Here is a 15,013-nt window from a genome sequence, read left to right as displayed (position 1 = left end):
GGATATCAGGACATTATGGTATGGGCGGTCATCTACATTGTCATCGTTAAACGTTATTCAGAACATTATTATAAATTTTATATAATTGAATTTAATCGTTATTAATATCATTCTTATTTGTTCAATTAAATTTTTTCAGATTACTATTTTCACTATTATTTTTTCATTATAAAATATTAACTTCACCTAAAGATTAATAGAAAGTTATGAAATATTTGGTAAATTTTAATTTTAATATATATAAATGACTCATGAATTTATAGCTTGTAATATATTAAAATTTGTGAGATTTTAATAACAATTAAATATATTGAAATAATAATTATATATTTTGATATTTTAATTTTATTTTTAAAATTAATTATAAAATGAATGTTGAATGATTGCCTTCATTAGTGAAAAAAAAAAATTCGATCGAGATTAAGGGAGCCAAGCCTGCCAGGGTCTTGGTGCCTCTTTGAGAAGCCCCATATCGGCCTAGCAGCCCCATATCGGCCTAGCGCTACTCAACCAGGGCACCAGACACACTTCCCTACCATCACCAGACACACTTTCCTATTATCACCCGACAGTCAAATTTCGAAATTCTAAATACTTTTTATCCAACTCCAAATTCACAAATAAAAAATCCTATAATCTTATTTGACAAAAAGCCTAGTGGAGGGCTAGAAAGAGGAACTCAAGTTGAATCATGTTAAACTAGGTATAAAGAAGGCTATAAAAATAAGAGGACAACTTTTATTGGAAAAAATATCAAATAAATTATTATAAAATTATATAAGATTTTAATTTTTTCAGATGAAAATTTTTTAAGTCGAAAAAAATTAATTTTTTTTATTTTAAGTAAAAAATTATTTAAAAAATTAATTAAATTGAATTATTGGGAAATTCTTAATTTCAAAGATTAAAACTTGAGAAGAAGCAAAGAAATGCCCAAGTAAAGGAGATATCATCTAAAAGAAGAACTCGGGGAAAGCAGCAACAAGTGGAGCTGCAGAGATTTTAGGTTCATGATGTTCCAATCTCAAGCTGATGAAAAAGAGACTGCAGAAGGAGAAGAAGAGGCATAAAAAGAATATTGAGAAGTGATAGAAGAGGGTTGAAACTCCACAGAAAATGAAAGATCACAGAATACAGCTGAGAGAATTCACAACAAAAGATGTAGCAAATTGCAAAGAGAGAGAGAGAGAGAGAGAGAGAGATAGAGCTAATGCAATAGAAAACCTGCGATGATTTCAATATTGTTCAAAAATTATGTTCTTGCAACGTGCGGGTATGTGATTCGTACAAGCTAAAAATGTAACAGAAAATGGACCACCTTACCCGAGCACCCCGAATTGGAAGAGTCCATCTGTTCAAATGGGCAGTAGCATATGTAACCGATGAGACCATTAGCAAAAGTATGTGATCACATTTAGAATGAGCAAGTTCATCTCTTTACTAGACTTCAGTTGATGCGTATATATATACATTTTAAACAGGCATGGATCAAGGTTTGCAAGATTTCTATGGATAAAAAGCCCTAAATTCACAACCTTGATAATTGATCGATAAGTTAATGCCACCTCTCCACCTCCAGTAAGTAGAAAAACTCGCTTGAAATTTGCTAAACCTGCTGCACATAAATAAAGAATCAGCAAAAAATTAAGAATAGAAAAGCATGAAATTAAATATCATATATTTTATGACTTTATTCAAATCAAGACTGGTAAAAACAAGCAGCAGGAGAGCTGCAAGCATATGTTTACAGATAAGAGTAAAATGGAGGCTTTTTTCTTTCACTACAGAAGTGCGCATTTTTGTAGTTTACTATTTTCAATACTAAAAATGATATTGTATTATCATTCCTTCTGCCATGATGCTTGATGCATGCTGAAAAGACATCTTTTAGGTCAGTTATCTATATCCTCAATGCAGAATACAAGGAGTTGCACAAAAAAGAGCAATTTTTCTTCCCAGTTTCCTAAAATCACTATGAATATATCATGTGTAATGTTTGAAAAATTAGGCATCATATCTTCCTTCCCTGAAATGAGGAGAAATTATGTAAGGTTTTTACTCTATCTGAACAGGCGAAACTCCAACAAGACTGAGGTCATCATATACCTTAAGCAGTTGGGATTTCTTGCTCAGTTCTTGTATTTCATGGTTTCTTTCTCAAACCCAATAGTTGGGAATTGCTTAGCATACTCTTCAACATCATGGCGCAGTTTTGCAATCTCAGATTGGAAGTGAGGAATTGTAGCCGCGAAGTCCTTCAACTTTGTCCCTGATTTAAAAAAAAATTAATACCTCATAAACTGGATTACCAAATTGTAGACCCTCAATCAATTATGAATTTGAGGTCATGAGATTACACATTACACAACCAGCACGAACACTGGTACTGACCAGATCTACGGTAGCAACCAACACATCTGAAATTTACTAACCTTTGGTTTGACCCTTGATCTTCACTGCCAACTTCACAGCAGCATCAAAGAATTCTGCTACCTTAGCAAAATCCTCCTCAACAAATCCTCTAGATGTAAGAGCAGGGGTTCCTGAAATTCAGTTAGATTCATCAAGAAAAAGTCACATTTTGAGAAAATCTAAACACATTTTGTCATGGAAATGGCTCTACCCATCCTTATGCCACCAGGAACCATGGCAGATACATCTCCTGGAACAGTGTTTTTGTTTGCTGCAATGTGAACAGCTTCCATCACCTTTTCAACTCTGGAGCCATCAATACCCTGATATCATGAAAATTTTAAGGGGCAGGCAAAAAAGAAAAAGATAACAAAAGGTACTACCATCCTACATTTCACAATCAAAATCTAATAAATTTACGACCATGAAATGGATCCCATACTATCTTTCTGCAAGCACAAGTAGAATTGTCTTAAAGCAACCTTTACTTTGGATAATATCCAAAAAACTTCTATTGGGTGGCAAAATCAGAGAGAAGAAAATGTTCCCACCTTGTTCTTCAAATTCACCAAAACTAAATGGTTCTCAGTTCCACCAGAAACAAGTGCATATCCCTTCTCAACTAATGTCTGCGCAAGTAGTAAAATTTCAAGCAATCAAGGTACTGGAAGATACTGAATTAGGTCCATACTCTGAAGTCATAAAATTTCATCATTAAAAGTTCTCATCAATGAGAAAATTTCACGTTTATATAATATTGTTTTAGTAACAAATTTCACATCATCTTGTAAGGTAATACCTGAGCGAATTTTGAGCAATTACTAAGAACTTGTTCTTGATAAGCTTTGTACTCTGGGGTAGTAGCCTACATGAGGCAGCAAAACCACATAAACAACAATAGAGAAGTACTAATTTGAAATTCTATGCTAACTGAGTGCAAGTTGAAAAAGGTTTAGATTAGACAAAAAATTTCTACCTATAGAAATGCTAAATCATGGAAAATTATCTTATAAGCATAAAGACCTGTTTCAGTGCAACTGCTAAACCAGCAATTGTGTGGTTGTGGGGGCCACCTTGAAGTCCAGGAAAGACAGCTTGATTGATTTTGTCTTCATAGTCATACAACACCTTCAGCAAGAACACAATGCAAATGTTAGTTCCAATTTAGAAATCACAATTTCATAAAAAAAAAAAAAAAAGCAGAAAATGCTCTGGATAACAAATAGCGTAAAGGAAAGTACAAGGGTACATATATATATTTGAAGAATTGTTGCCTTTCCTTTAGCAACTCACCTCTTTGCCTTGTTTGTTAACTTCTTTCACGCCCTTCCTGAAGAAAATCATGGCTCCACGTGGCCCACGAAGTGACTTGTGAGTCGTGGTGGTCACAATATCTGCATACTCAAAAGGTGATGGTATGACACCACCAGCAACCAATCCACTAATATGTGCCATATCTGCCAACAGTATGGCTTTTTGTTTGTCGCAAACCTGTTAAGACAAAAACTTAGACCCTATAAACCGCCAAATTAAATCAAAACCACAAGCTTCATTGCATCATGTTCTTAATTGCAAACTAGAAATGCTACAAATTAATCCAAAGGAGGTTACCTTGCGAATACGTGCATAATCGTACAAACGAGCATAAGCACTAGCACCAGCAACTATTAACTTTGGTCTGAAAAGAGTGGCACTTTTCTCCAGCTGCAATTTATTTCACATTCCTTTTACTCACTTATACACAAAGATATGCAGATAACTATGCATCTGAAATACAATGCCGATCTGTTCTGCACTTTATATGAAAAAGAGAGCATGTTGTTGACATTCTGATGCAACCATGAGAAAAATATAATGCTGATTAACTCAACAAGTTTTCATATTTTGTGACTATGGGATTTTGAGAATCTCCATAACAGTTACCTGAAATGTTTGCAGTAAGGAATATCACAGTTGAACTCATAAAATGATAATAACATTATAAGTTGAGATGGTCAAGGTTTGAATTGAAATCAGTTCCAAGATTTCATGTTCTTGTGGAAGCAGATGGAGTGGAAGACAAAAGCCTCACTTTTAAATCATTGAAAAAAGTGGTCAACAGTAGCCAAAAGAGGAAGAAGCACCATTTGGGAACAGAGAAGATGATGCACCAAAAAAAATAAAATCTTGCCAGTTGGTCCAATATCAGATTTTTTTTTTTTTTTTTTTTTTTTTTGCTAGAAAGAAAAAAAATAGTTTCTGTGAAGGAACTGCACACCTGGTCATAGTCAATATAGCCAGTGCTCTCATTCAATCGGTATGGCATTGTCTCAAAAAATATTGACACTGCAGATATCTTTTTGGTATCTGTCTGCATAGTAGGAAAAGAAATGGTGACAAAGAAGTCCTTAAAGTAACCAGAAAGTATTTCATAATAAAATTCATTAGACAAGCTAAACCCACTTAAATGTCATTACAATTACCAGTCATATTATTACATTCCCTGGAGATTTTACCATCTGAAACATGGTTTTAAACGCAACTGCCGTTATGTAACGGGTTTTGGAGGGACCGTTATCCCGTTATACAACGGTCCCCTGATTTGCAGCCATAATGGCCATTGTTACGTAACGGCCATTACCGACAGTAAAGTAACAGTAATAGCCATTACCAGTAATTGAAATTCTTTTATATCCTTCCTCTTCTATTTCTATTCTCATTTTCATTAGTTTTTACACTTTGCAGCAGCTTCAAATGCTATATTTTTTAAATTTTCTCTTCCCTTTCTTTTTTAAATTTCAGCCTTCCCTGCATATTTCTCATATAAGCTTAGATCCATCATAAACTACTGTATTTTCAAGCTTATTTCTTCTAAAATGTTAGTTAAATTTAAGGTATTTTAGTTTTAAGTTGTTATTTTTTTCCTTCTTTTTAAAAAAAAATTATAGATTAAAGTGTTAGTTTTGAGTTAAAATTATATTTTGAACTATTAGTTTACTTGATCTATAAAGATTATACTTGTTTTTCTTATTTTAAACTATATGATGTTTAACTTAAGTAAATAATCAATATTTCATGTATTTATGTTTATTATATATTTGTATACATGATTCTGAATTAAATCTAATCAATATCATTTCATTTATAAATTTTGCAAATTTTTTTTAAAAAACAGTTATGTTATAGCCGTTACAAGCCTGTTTCCATAACTCGCGACTGCGAACATGGCCGCGATTTAAAACCATAGTCTGGAATTAAGGGGAGAAAAGTAAAGAGCACAAGAAACCATACCAAAAAGAACTCAAACTCAATACTTGTATCACCACAACTTAATGATGAATGAGTATTCCACTTTCCTTTTGATTCTCAGAAAAAAAAAAAAAGGAAATGGAACAGATAATCTCAGCATTCTTTTTCATTTTCTTAGTTTTCCCCATTTTATTGCTAACAAGAGACCAGAAGAAGGTAGGAAACGGAATTTGAAATCAGAGTTCCATTTCAATTGCTTTGCAGAATGCATTTATGCTGCTACTTTGGACAAGTTGGTTTGCATCATAAAAATATATGCATAAGGAGGAAAGGAATTCATCAAAACAAATTGAGTCATAAAGAAACAAAATAGTAGGGGAAAAGCTTTGTTTTTCCAAATAATCATAAAAGGTATGATCATTCAATGAAAAATGTGTAAATGTTATCATTTTTCAGCTTTTGAGAGGGAAACAGAAACGTGAGTGCCTAGGAGGAAAGGAGAATATTTTATTCATCCATGATTATATTTTTTATGAAACAACTAATTGCTTCTGTGGCAAAAACATCCTGGTGATCTGTTAGGGGGAGCACATCTGATACACATGATTAAATAATATTATTAAGTTAAATAAGACCAGTGATAGTGAAGAAAGAAAATCATGGAAGCTGCAAGCACCTGATAGCCATGAGAAAGATGCCCGCCATGAGGAAGATCAAGTGCCATGATTCTTTCATGAGGTTTTAACAATGCAGTGTAGACTTGAAAATTGGCAGGAGACCCAGATAGAGACTGCACATTGACTGTGACATAAAAGAGAATAAAATGTTTACAGAGCACTGGTAAAAAATGCTATTTAAACTTCCTTCTCAACTATACCACTTGATAACCTGTCTCCCCTTATAATCAAATAACATGAACTCTAGTAAACATCGACAAAGTTCCTATCACTAGGAAAGAAAAGGAAAACAATATATTCACCTCCCCATTTTGCAGGATCCAACCGAAATGCTTCCAATGCACGCTTCTGGCATAAGGATTCCGCCATGTCAATATACCTGAAAAGTTGATGTTCCATGTCCATGGCTTCATTTAATTAGAAAGTTCAAGAACAATAATTACTAGCTAACAATATACTAAGCATAATGACATAAGATTCGAAAAATTATAATAAGCATGAAGAAGGGATAAAGAGTTTAGGCCTCACTCATTTCCTCCATAGTATCTAGCACCAGGATATCCTTCACTATACTTGTTGGTCATGATTGATCCAACAGCTTGCATCACTGAAACAGAAGTGAAGTTCTCTGAGGGTATGAGTTCAAGCCCCTACATGCGAAATTTTTTTCGGTTAGATATCAAATTGTAAACTGAAAAGCGTCTTAAAACTGCAAACTTGAAGAAATCTACAGTTCCAAACATAATTGTGAGCAACATTTATATAGATAAATAAAAAGATGAAACCAAAAAATCAGGAGAAGAGGAGAAAAAAGAGGTTCCAAATCAAAGTAAAAGTGAGAAAATTTTAATTAATTATTTACACCTACTTTTTTTTTTCCATGGACACAGCATACAACAGTGAATAAACATGTAAAACGGTACTTAAGAAAGGTCGTTTCACACAATACGACAATTCTCGAAACTAAGTCATCATAGATGCATACAGAGCGTATATACCTTCCATTGGCGTGCTTTCTCGAGCTCAATAATGTCAGCAATCTCAGGGTCCACGGCCTCCAGCGGTGCATTGAGCTGCTTCGGCCACTGAAATGTACAAATTGGTAGACGTAAAAACAACAATAATAACAATTAGGAAAGCGAAAACTGGAATGATATTCTTTGGAGTCTTGAGCTTACAGGGACATGAGACTTCTCCTTCTCGTACACAGCTTCATTAGGCAACGAAGACTGCAAATGAACAAATAAATGAAATCAGCGAGTTTTCTGTTTGTTTCTCGGGAAAATAAAAAGAGGAAACAACAAAGGAAAAAGAGTGAGAGAACCATGTAATAGAGGGAGGAGGCATTGAAGAGAGGGCGAATGGGCTTATCGATTGAAGAGGAGAGCCTGCGAAGCGCCATTGCCATGGCCATCTTGTTGTGTTGAGCAGAGAAATGGAGTTGTGGTAGTTAGAGGAATATTTATTTATTTATTTATTCTGGTGATTTTGTGGTTGGTTTTTGATGATCTCGTTATCCATTGGAAATCAGTTGCGGCCTTGCTCTCACTCTACCTTCTCCTTCTCTGTCTCTGGTTGGTTCTCATTTGCCCAACTCACATCACACTTGCTTTTTACCATTTGTTTGGAAGGGAGTGGTTAGTAAATAAATGATACCAGAAAAAAGTTATGTATATTCGGTCCACCGAAAAAAAAAATTAAATAAAATCAGTCTATATATATTTTAGGTTTATGAAGAAAGAATTTACATTTACATTTAAATTTAAATTAATAATATTTTATTATTGATATATAAAATAAATTTAATTAGTTAGATGTTTAATTGTGCAGTGACTAATAAAGAGAAATTATATAGGAGAAATAATGAGAAAAAATATAAAATCTTCTTAAGTAGATTCTTATAGCAGGAGAGAAGCATAATTTTGAAGTTTATATTTGATCATTGTTTATTTACTAAGGGTTCTAACAACACTTTTCTAGTTTTTATTGTCTATATAGACGACATGCTCATTGTAGGATAAAATAAAAAATTAATTTAAGAACTTAAAAATTACCTTGATACAGCCTTCACTGCCAAGGATTTTGACCTAGTAAAATAGTTTCTTGGTTTGGAAGTAGTATGCTCAATTAAGGGGATGTTCCTGCACCAAAAAAAATATATCAGTGATATCACTGACACAGGACCACTACATGCAAAACCAACAACTTTCCATTTTCAAAAGGCATCAAGTTAGATCTCAAAGAAGGAGATCCACTACCAAACTCATAGCAATATCGAAGATTAGTGGGACACTTACTATACTTGGGGTTAACTCAACTTGATATCACTTATTCCACTTAGTAGCTTAGCCGATACATGCAAACATTAAAAAAAAATCTTATCTTGATGCAGCCACCCAAAATAGAGAATTTTCTTTTCTATCTCGAATGATCTTTGAGTTTCCATTTTTTGGGACTCTGACTGGGTTGCACGTCCTATCTCGGGAAAATCTCTCACCGGTTTTTATGTGTTTCTTGGAAACTTCTTAATATCCTGGAAGACAAAAAAAAAAGAAGCAATGGCCCGTCGATCTTCGGTAGAAGCTGAATATAGAAGCATGATCTCTCCTGTGTGTGAGTTATAGTTGATTGTTTACTTGCTTGAGGAATTTCACATAATTTGCTACCCATCCCTCTTTATTGTGACAATAAAGTAGCTCAATACATCGCTCCAAACCCCGAGTTTCACGAGCAAATAAAATACTTGGAGATTGACTGCCATATTATTTGAAACCAAGTGTTGAATGTTCTCATCACCACCAAACTTGTATCTTCAAATGACCAATTCGCCGATCTCTTCACAAAACCTCTCAGAACTGTTGAGAATCAAATAATCACACAATTTAAAAATAAGTATGAAAAGAAATTAATACACAGATTTAACGTCATTCTAATTTAGCTACGTCCACGGCGGCTAAAATTTTTCTATTTCTCTACGAGTTTTTAGAACAGAATACACTAAAAGAATATTATATATTTATATACTAAAAAAAAATACAAAAAAGATAAAATAATTCTTAAAAAAATTTGCGACGGAGCATATGGTGTACAGTTATAATATATTATTAGATTTCATATATTAACGAGCGCATCATTGTTTCACTAATTATTAAATAAGATGAGACTTCACTCCACTGGGACGTCTTCATCTAAATGTACAAGGTAATCAATAAAATTATCCTTTCCTATCAATTATCTTTGTAGACCCAAAAGAGTAAGGCTCATTGCATTTTGAAAAAGAGAATTCATGCTTGAATTTCTACTATGTTTTGTGTATTTAGTTTGAATGAAAATTAAAATTCAATTTAGAAATTCAATGTTTTGTGTGTTTAGTTTAATGAAAATTAAATTTCAATTTAGAAATTCAATTCCATTGATTGTAATTAAAACTAATTCCTATAGAATTTGGTGGAATTTAAAATAAATTTCATAAAATTTACATAATAATATAATTAAAACTAATTCCTATAGAATTTGGTGGAATTTAAAATAAATTCCATAAAATTTACATAATAATATCTTGTGGACTAGAATGCCCATATTTAATAAATTTCTTTCAATAATTTATCCATTTATATTTAATTAAATTTTATCGATTATAAAAAATCAAAATTATAAAATCAGTTTTCTATTTATTTACTATTATTATATCTAGATAATTACATAATACTTTTTTTTTCTAATTTTATAATATATAAGCTTTTTTTCTCTTACCTGTAACATCATTTATTTTATTATATAAATCTCAAAATCATGAAAATTTATTTTAAATTGATTAATATATTTTTAATGAATTTTTATTTTTATTAATTGTTATAAATTTATTAAATATACAATTTTTTGATAGAATAATTTTTTATTTTACTCTTAAAGATAATTTAGAATATAAAAATATCGTAACATGATATTATGAAATACAATTTTGATGTAAATTAAATATTGATGAATATTCATAAAATTATATTTTTTTTTCAAATTATTAACTCAACGACTACATGAGATGTTTAGGATTATAAAAGGACAAACCAAGAGGGAATAGCAGCCATATAAAAGCCTATCAAAACTCCTGACTCTTCTTGGCCACAAAGCCAAGATATTTACAAGCTGATAGAATACAATATGCGTCTGTGAAAGAAAATTTGCCACGAAATTTAATATTTTGTTTTATTTTATTGTATTGTTTTATTTTAAGATCACTCTATTGAGTTTCATACTAAAATGACAATATTAAATTATTATTATATTTTTTTTCAGTTGTTATTTTTTAAGATATACAAATTAATTCTTATATTTTTTATAAAAAATAATTTAACCCCGAAAATTTAATTTCATTAATAATAATTTAAAATAATTATGGTCATCAAATATTATTTTATTAATGAAATGATCCCTTAATTCATAATTTATTTTTATTAATTTTATTTATAAACATAAAATCTTAGAATTATTATAATTAAATAACATGCAATTATACAATATGAATAAATACATAATTTAATCATTTAAACATAAAATATTAAAAATATTTAGTTAGAGAATAATGTAATTTTCTTAAATTAAAATAAATAATTACTTAAATATACAATTAAATGAAGGGGCTATCTTTTAATAAAAAAAAAATTGGGTAATGTAATTATTTCAAATTAATGTTATTTGGATGGAGAGTATTTTATTAATAAATTAAAATTTTATTATCTAAACCAGAGTTTTGTTATTGTTGTAATTTTTTATTTGATAAAAAATACATAATTTATTAATTTGTTAGCCTTGCGTTTTTATTTTTTCTACTTATTAGAAAATATTTTTAAAATTAAAAAATTAAAAAATTAAAAATAATGAATATTAATTTTTTATTATGAATTTTATTAAATCATTATTTTTATTTACAACGTTTATAAGATTATTATTAAGAATTTTAAGATTTTATCTCCATCAACCCAATTCATTTTTTTTATTTTTAATATATATTTATTCAATTAATTTATAAAATATAATTTTAATTTATTATTATAAAAATTTTAATTTATAAAATATCATTTTAATTTATTATTATAAAAAAATTTATTATTTACTCACTAAAAAAATTTATTAATTAATTTTTTGATTTTAAAAATAAATTAAATATCCTTAAAATTTAAAAAATATATTAATTAACCCTTTCATTAATTTTAATTATTAAATATTTTACTATTTAATTCATGTAATATGAAATAACTCGTTAATTAGTATCTCAATTTTATAAACATTTTTACTAATTAGTACTTCCATATTAAGGGTATTTTAGACTTTTCACAATAAAAATTTACTATATAATTTCTATCATATGGAAAAATTCATTAGTTATTTTTTAATTTTGAAAAACACATTAAAACATCGTATTAAGAATATATTATTAGTTCGTTCATTAGTTTTAATCATTAAATGTTTTATTAGTCCCTAGAGTAAGAGAAAATTCATTAGTTGCTCACTCAGTTTTATAAAAATTTCAACTAATTAATCCTTTATATTAAGAAAATTTTAAAATTTTTTATTACACTTAACGGTTAAAATTAATGAAGGAATTATTAAATAGATTTTTTAAAATTTTAAGGTTTTTAATGTATTTTTCAAAATTACTAAATTATTTAGTGAATTTTTCTATATCATAAGGACTAAATAGTAATTTTTATTTTTATAACATTTAACTGATAAAATTAATAAAAAGGCTAACTAGTACGCCTTTTAAATCTAAAAGACGTTTTAATGTATTTTTTAAAATTGAGAGATTAATTAATAAATTTTTTTATATTTCAAGAATCAAATAGTAATTTTACTTATTATAATATCATATATTTTATAAAAATAATTAATCATTTACTTTTATGTATAACCATTTATAAAATTATTTATATTCTTATTTTATTATTAAATATCATACTTAACAAAATACTGTAGTTTTTATTTTTATATAATAATTTACAAACTTATTTTTATATAAATAGTTTTTAGAAAATCTTTTTTAAGAAGTAAATAACAGAAATAAAAAAAAGCTGTATCTAATTTTAAAAAAATAAAAAACAGAAATCTTGTAGTCATACCGAACGCACCTAAATTATTTCTAATAAAAAGGGTGGTGGGCACAATTTTTGAAGTGTATTAGAGATTAGACTTTATTATCATTATTGTTCACGTCATAATATTTTAGGTATAAATCTGCAAAATAAGATAATATTAAGTAAGTTAGTTTGGCAACTTGTCAGTACGTATGATAAGTAAATTATGGAATTGACTGTCGGAGAAAATAGCATATCTGATTATGTAGACTGTGAGCTCTGCATATAGTGTATTAGATAGAGTTTAAATATTATTAGGAGTAGATGAGATCATAGAATTTTATTCAGCATAGGATATGGAATCTTAAATAATAAATGAGGTAAATTGCTATCAAATAAAAATAATATTATGATATGACTAACGTCTTGTTGTGATTAGGATTCCACTATTTTATTAGGAGTTATAAGGTATCTTGAATAATTGACGTAACTTAAATTATTGATATCAGAATTTAATATATTTTAATATTGATATATATCAATAGTCCTCCTTACAGTAATATCTTTAGGTTCGGTATCAAATGATGCATTTCAAATTTTAACACTTTAATCATTCAAAACTCAAATTGCTTTAAAAGATTTTTTGCAAATAGAAAAATTTAAGAAAACCATAATCTTAAAAAACTTTAGATGATATGTTGCTTTAAAGATTTTAAGTAAATTTTTTCTCTAAAAATTAAGGTCAAGTATTGCCTATCCTTGCCCCGCAAAACGTAAGTGGTGATTTATTGCCACCTAAGGTGGGTAGAAAGCTGCTTAAGTAGGCATTTTTAAGGTGCTTGAATTAGGCGGAAAGCCACTTGAAAGGCGCTCTAAGTCGCCTAACTAGGCAATACTTTGCTTGAAAAGGTGTTCTAAGTTGCCTAAATGGGTGGTAATTCATCTGAAAGGGTGCTCTAGGTCTTCCAAGTGGATGATGATAAATCTAAAAAGGTGCTAAGTTGCCTAAATGGGTGGTAATTCATTTAAAAGAGTGCTCTATGTCTTCTAAGTGGATGATGATAAATTTAAAAGGGTGCTAAGTTGCCTGAATGGGCAATAGCTTGCCTAAAAAGATGTTATAAGCTGCCTAAGTGGCCAATAGCTTCCCTGAAAGGGCACTTTTATGTCGCCTAAGTGGGCAATATTTTATTCTGAAGGGCGCTCTTACGTTGCCTAAGTGGGCTATAGCTTGCCTGGAAGGATGCTCTTACATCACTTAAGAGCCCTCTTATATCGCCTAAAAGCAATAGTTTGCTTGGAAGGACGCTCTTATGTGCCTAAGGGCGCTTTTATATCGCCTAAGTGGACATTCCTGAAAGGGCGCTCTAACTTCGCTTAAGTGGACAATAATTTGCTTGGAAAAGCTCTATTGTGTCGCTTAAGTAGACAATGATTTATCTCAAGCAGGAAAAGAGATTTTGTTAAAGTCAGTGGCTCAGGTTATCCCTTCCTATGTGATAAGTGTTTTTACTATCCTAGTCTCGCTGTGTGAGGAGTTGAAGAGGATGATGAACTCTTTCTGATGGGGTTCAAAGTGAGGATAGCAAACCCAACCTAGTATAGTTATGGAGTGTTTTTGCTATCCTAGTTTCGCTGTGTGAGGATAGCAAACCCAACCTAGTCTCAAGCAGGATGATGAACTCTAGCATTTCTTTGCTCATTGATCTGTGGTGCAAGAGTGTTGGTATAGGTTGGGTTTCTATCCCGATTCTCAACCTATCATGAGTTTTACTGATTTAATTACTTTTATGTCAAACGTCTTTGATTATGATTTGTAGGGAAAGATGTGTGGTCCTCTTGAATGAGTCTTGTGATTAGGATTCTTAGGGTGATTCGTTCACTTACTGGTGATATTTTTTCTATTATTCTCTCTTATTTAATAGGCAACTTTAGTTATCAATTCTCTTATTTAAATCATGTGTGTACTGTGAAGTGAAAAAATAATGAAGATTATATTCTTAAAAAACATCTCTTTTTCACTTTATTATCTTGGTATCAGAGCTTTGACGATCTCTCACCATGGCTTCGTCAAATCTGAATGTTGCCAATTTCGTCACTTTGAAACTCAAACAAACAAACTATCCTCTGTGGAGAGAACAAGTTTTGAGTTTAGCTTAAAGTCAGGAGCTGTCAGATCACCTTGTTAGTGGCTTTCCTGAGGATCAGAAATTCAATAACCCTCCCAACCCAATTCCCGAAAATTATCAACCTCAACAATCAGACACATTCAAAGCATGGCAAAATTCCGACCGATTACTTCGTGGATGGATCTATGAAACATTAAGCGAGGAATCACTCGGCCTTGTCATCGGATTAGAAACTGTTCATACTGTTTGGAGCGCTTTAAAAGATGCGTATGCCCAAGATTCACTAGAAAGAGTATTTACCCTCCGATAGCAATTGACCTACTTTCGCAAAGAAGAAAGTCGGTCCATCACAGAACACCTAAGATTGTTTAAAGAGATCTGTGACAATTTAGCAGCAATTGGAAAAACAGTACCCGATGAAGAGAAAGTATTTTGTATTCTTACCAGTCTAGGACCCCAATACGACACATTCACCACAACGATGCTCAAGCCACCG

At 30.6% G+C, this 15,013-nt stretch overlaps 1 protein-coding gene across 2 annotated transcripts; it reads right to left on the bottom strand.

The window, feature by feature from the left end:
- Nucleotides 1-1,391: 1,391 nt before the first annotated feature.
- On the bottom strand, nt 1,392-7,919 carry LOC110630137 (serine hydroxymethyltransferase, mitochondrial). Of its 2 annotated transcripts, none has more exons than XM_021777466.2 (16): nt 7,642-7,919; nt 7,496-7,546; nt 7,316-7,402; nt 6,846-6,967; nt 6,620-6,696; nt 6,317-6,441; nt 4,670-4,762; nt 4,024-4,116; nt 3,706-3,903; nt 3,436-3,540; nt 3,212-3,277; nt 2,964-3,041; nt 2,624-2,735; nt 2,433-2,543; nt 2,107-2,269; nt 1,392-1,615 (listed from the first exon to the last, which is right to left on the bottom strand). In XM_021777466.2, exons 1-15 carry the CDS (start codon nt 7,729-7,731, stop codon nt 2,130-2,132), a joined length of 1,548 nt encoding a protein of 515 aa, XP_021633158.1. In that variant the 5' UTR covers nt 7,732-7,919; the 3' UTR covers nt 1,392-1,615; nt 2,107-2,129. The 2 variants fall into 2 exon arrangements, with proteins under 2 accessions (XP_021633158.1, XP_021633157.1); XM_021777465.2 differs by having other exon boundaries at nt 1,392-1,612.
- Nucleotides 7,920-15,013: the final 7,094 nt, after the last annotated feature.

This window comes from Manihot esculenta, chromosome 13 (assembly GCF_001659605.2).
Source record: "Manihot esculenta cultivar AM560-2 chromosome 13, M.esculenta_v8, whole genome shotgun sequence".
NCBI classification, from domain to species: domain Eukaryota; kingdom Viridiplantae; phylum Streptophyta; class Magnoliopsida; order Malpighiales; family Euphorbiaceae; genus Manihot; species Manihot esculenta.
The sequence above is the reverse complement of the archived record's forward strand: the minus strand, read 5'-3'. Positions and strand labels throughout refer to the sequence as shown.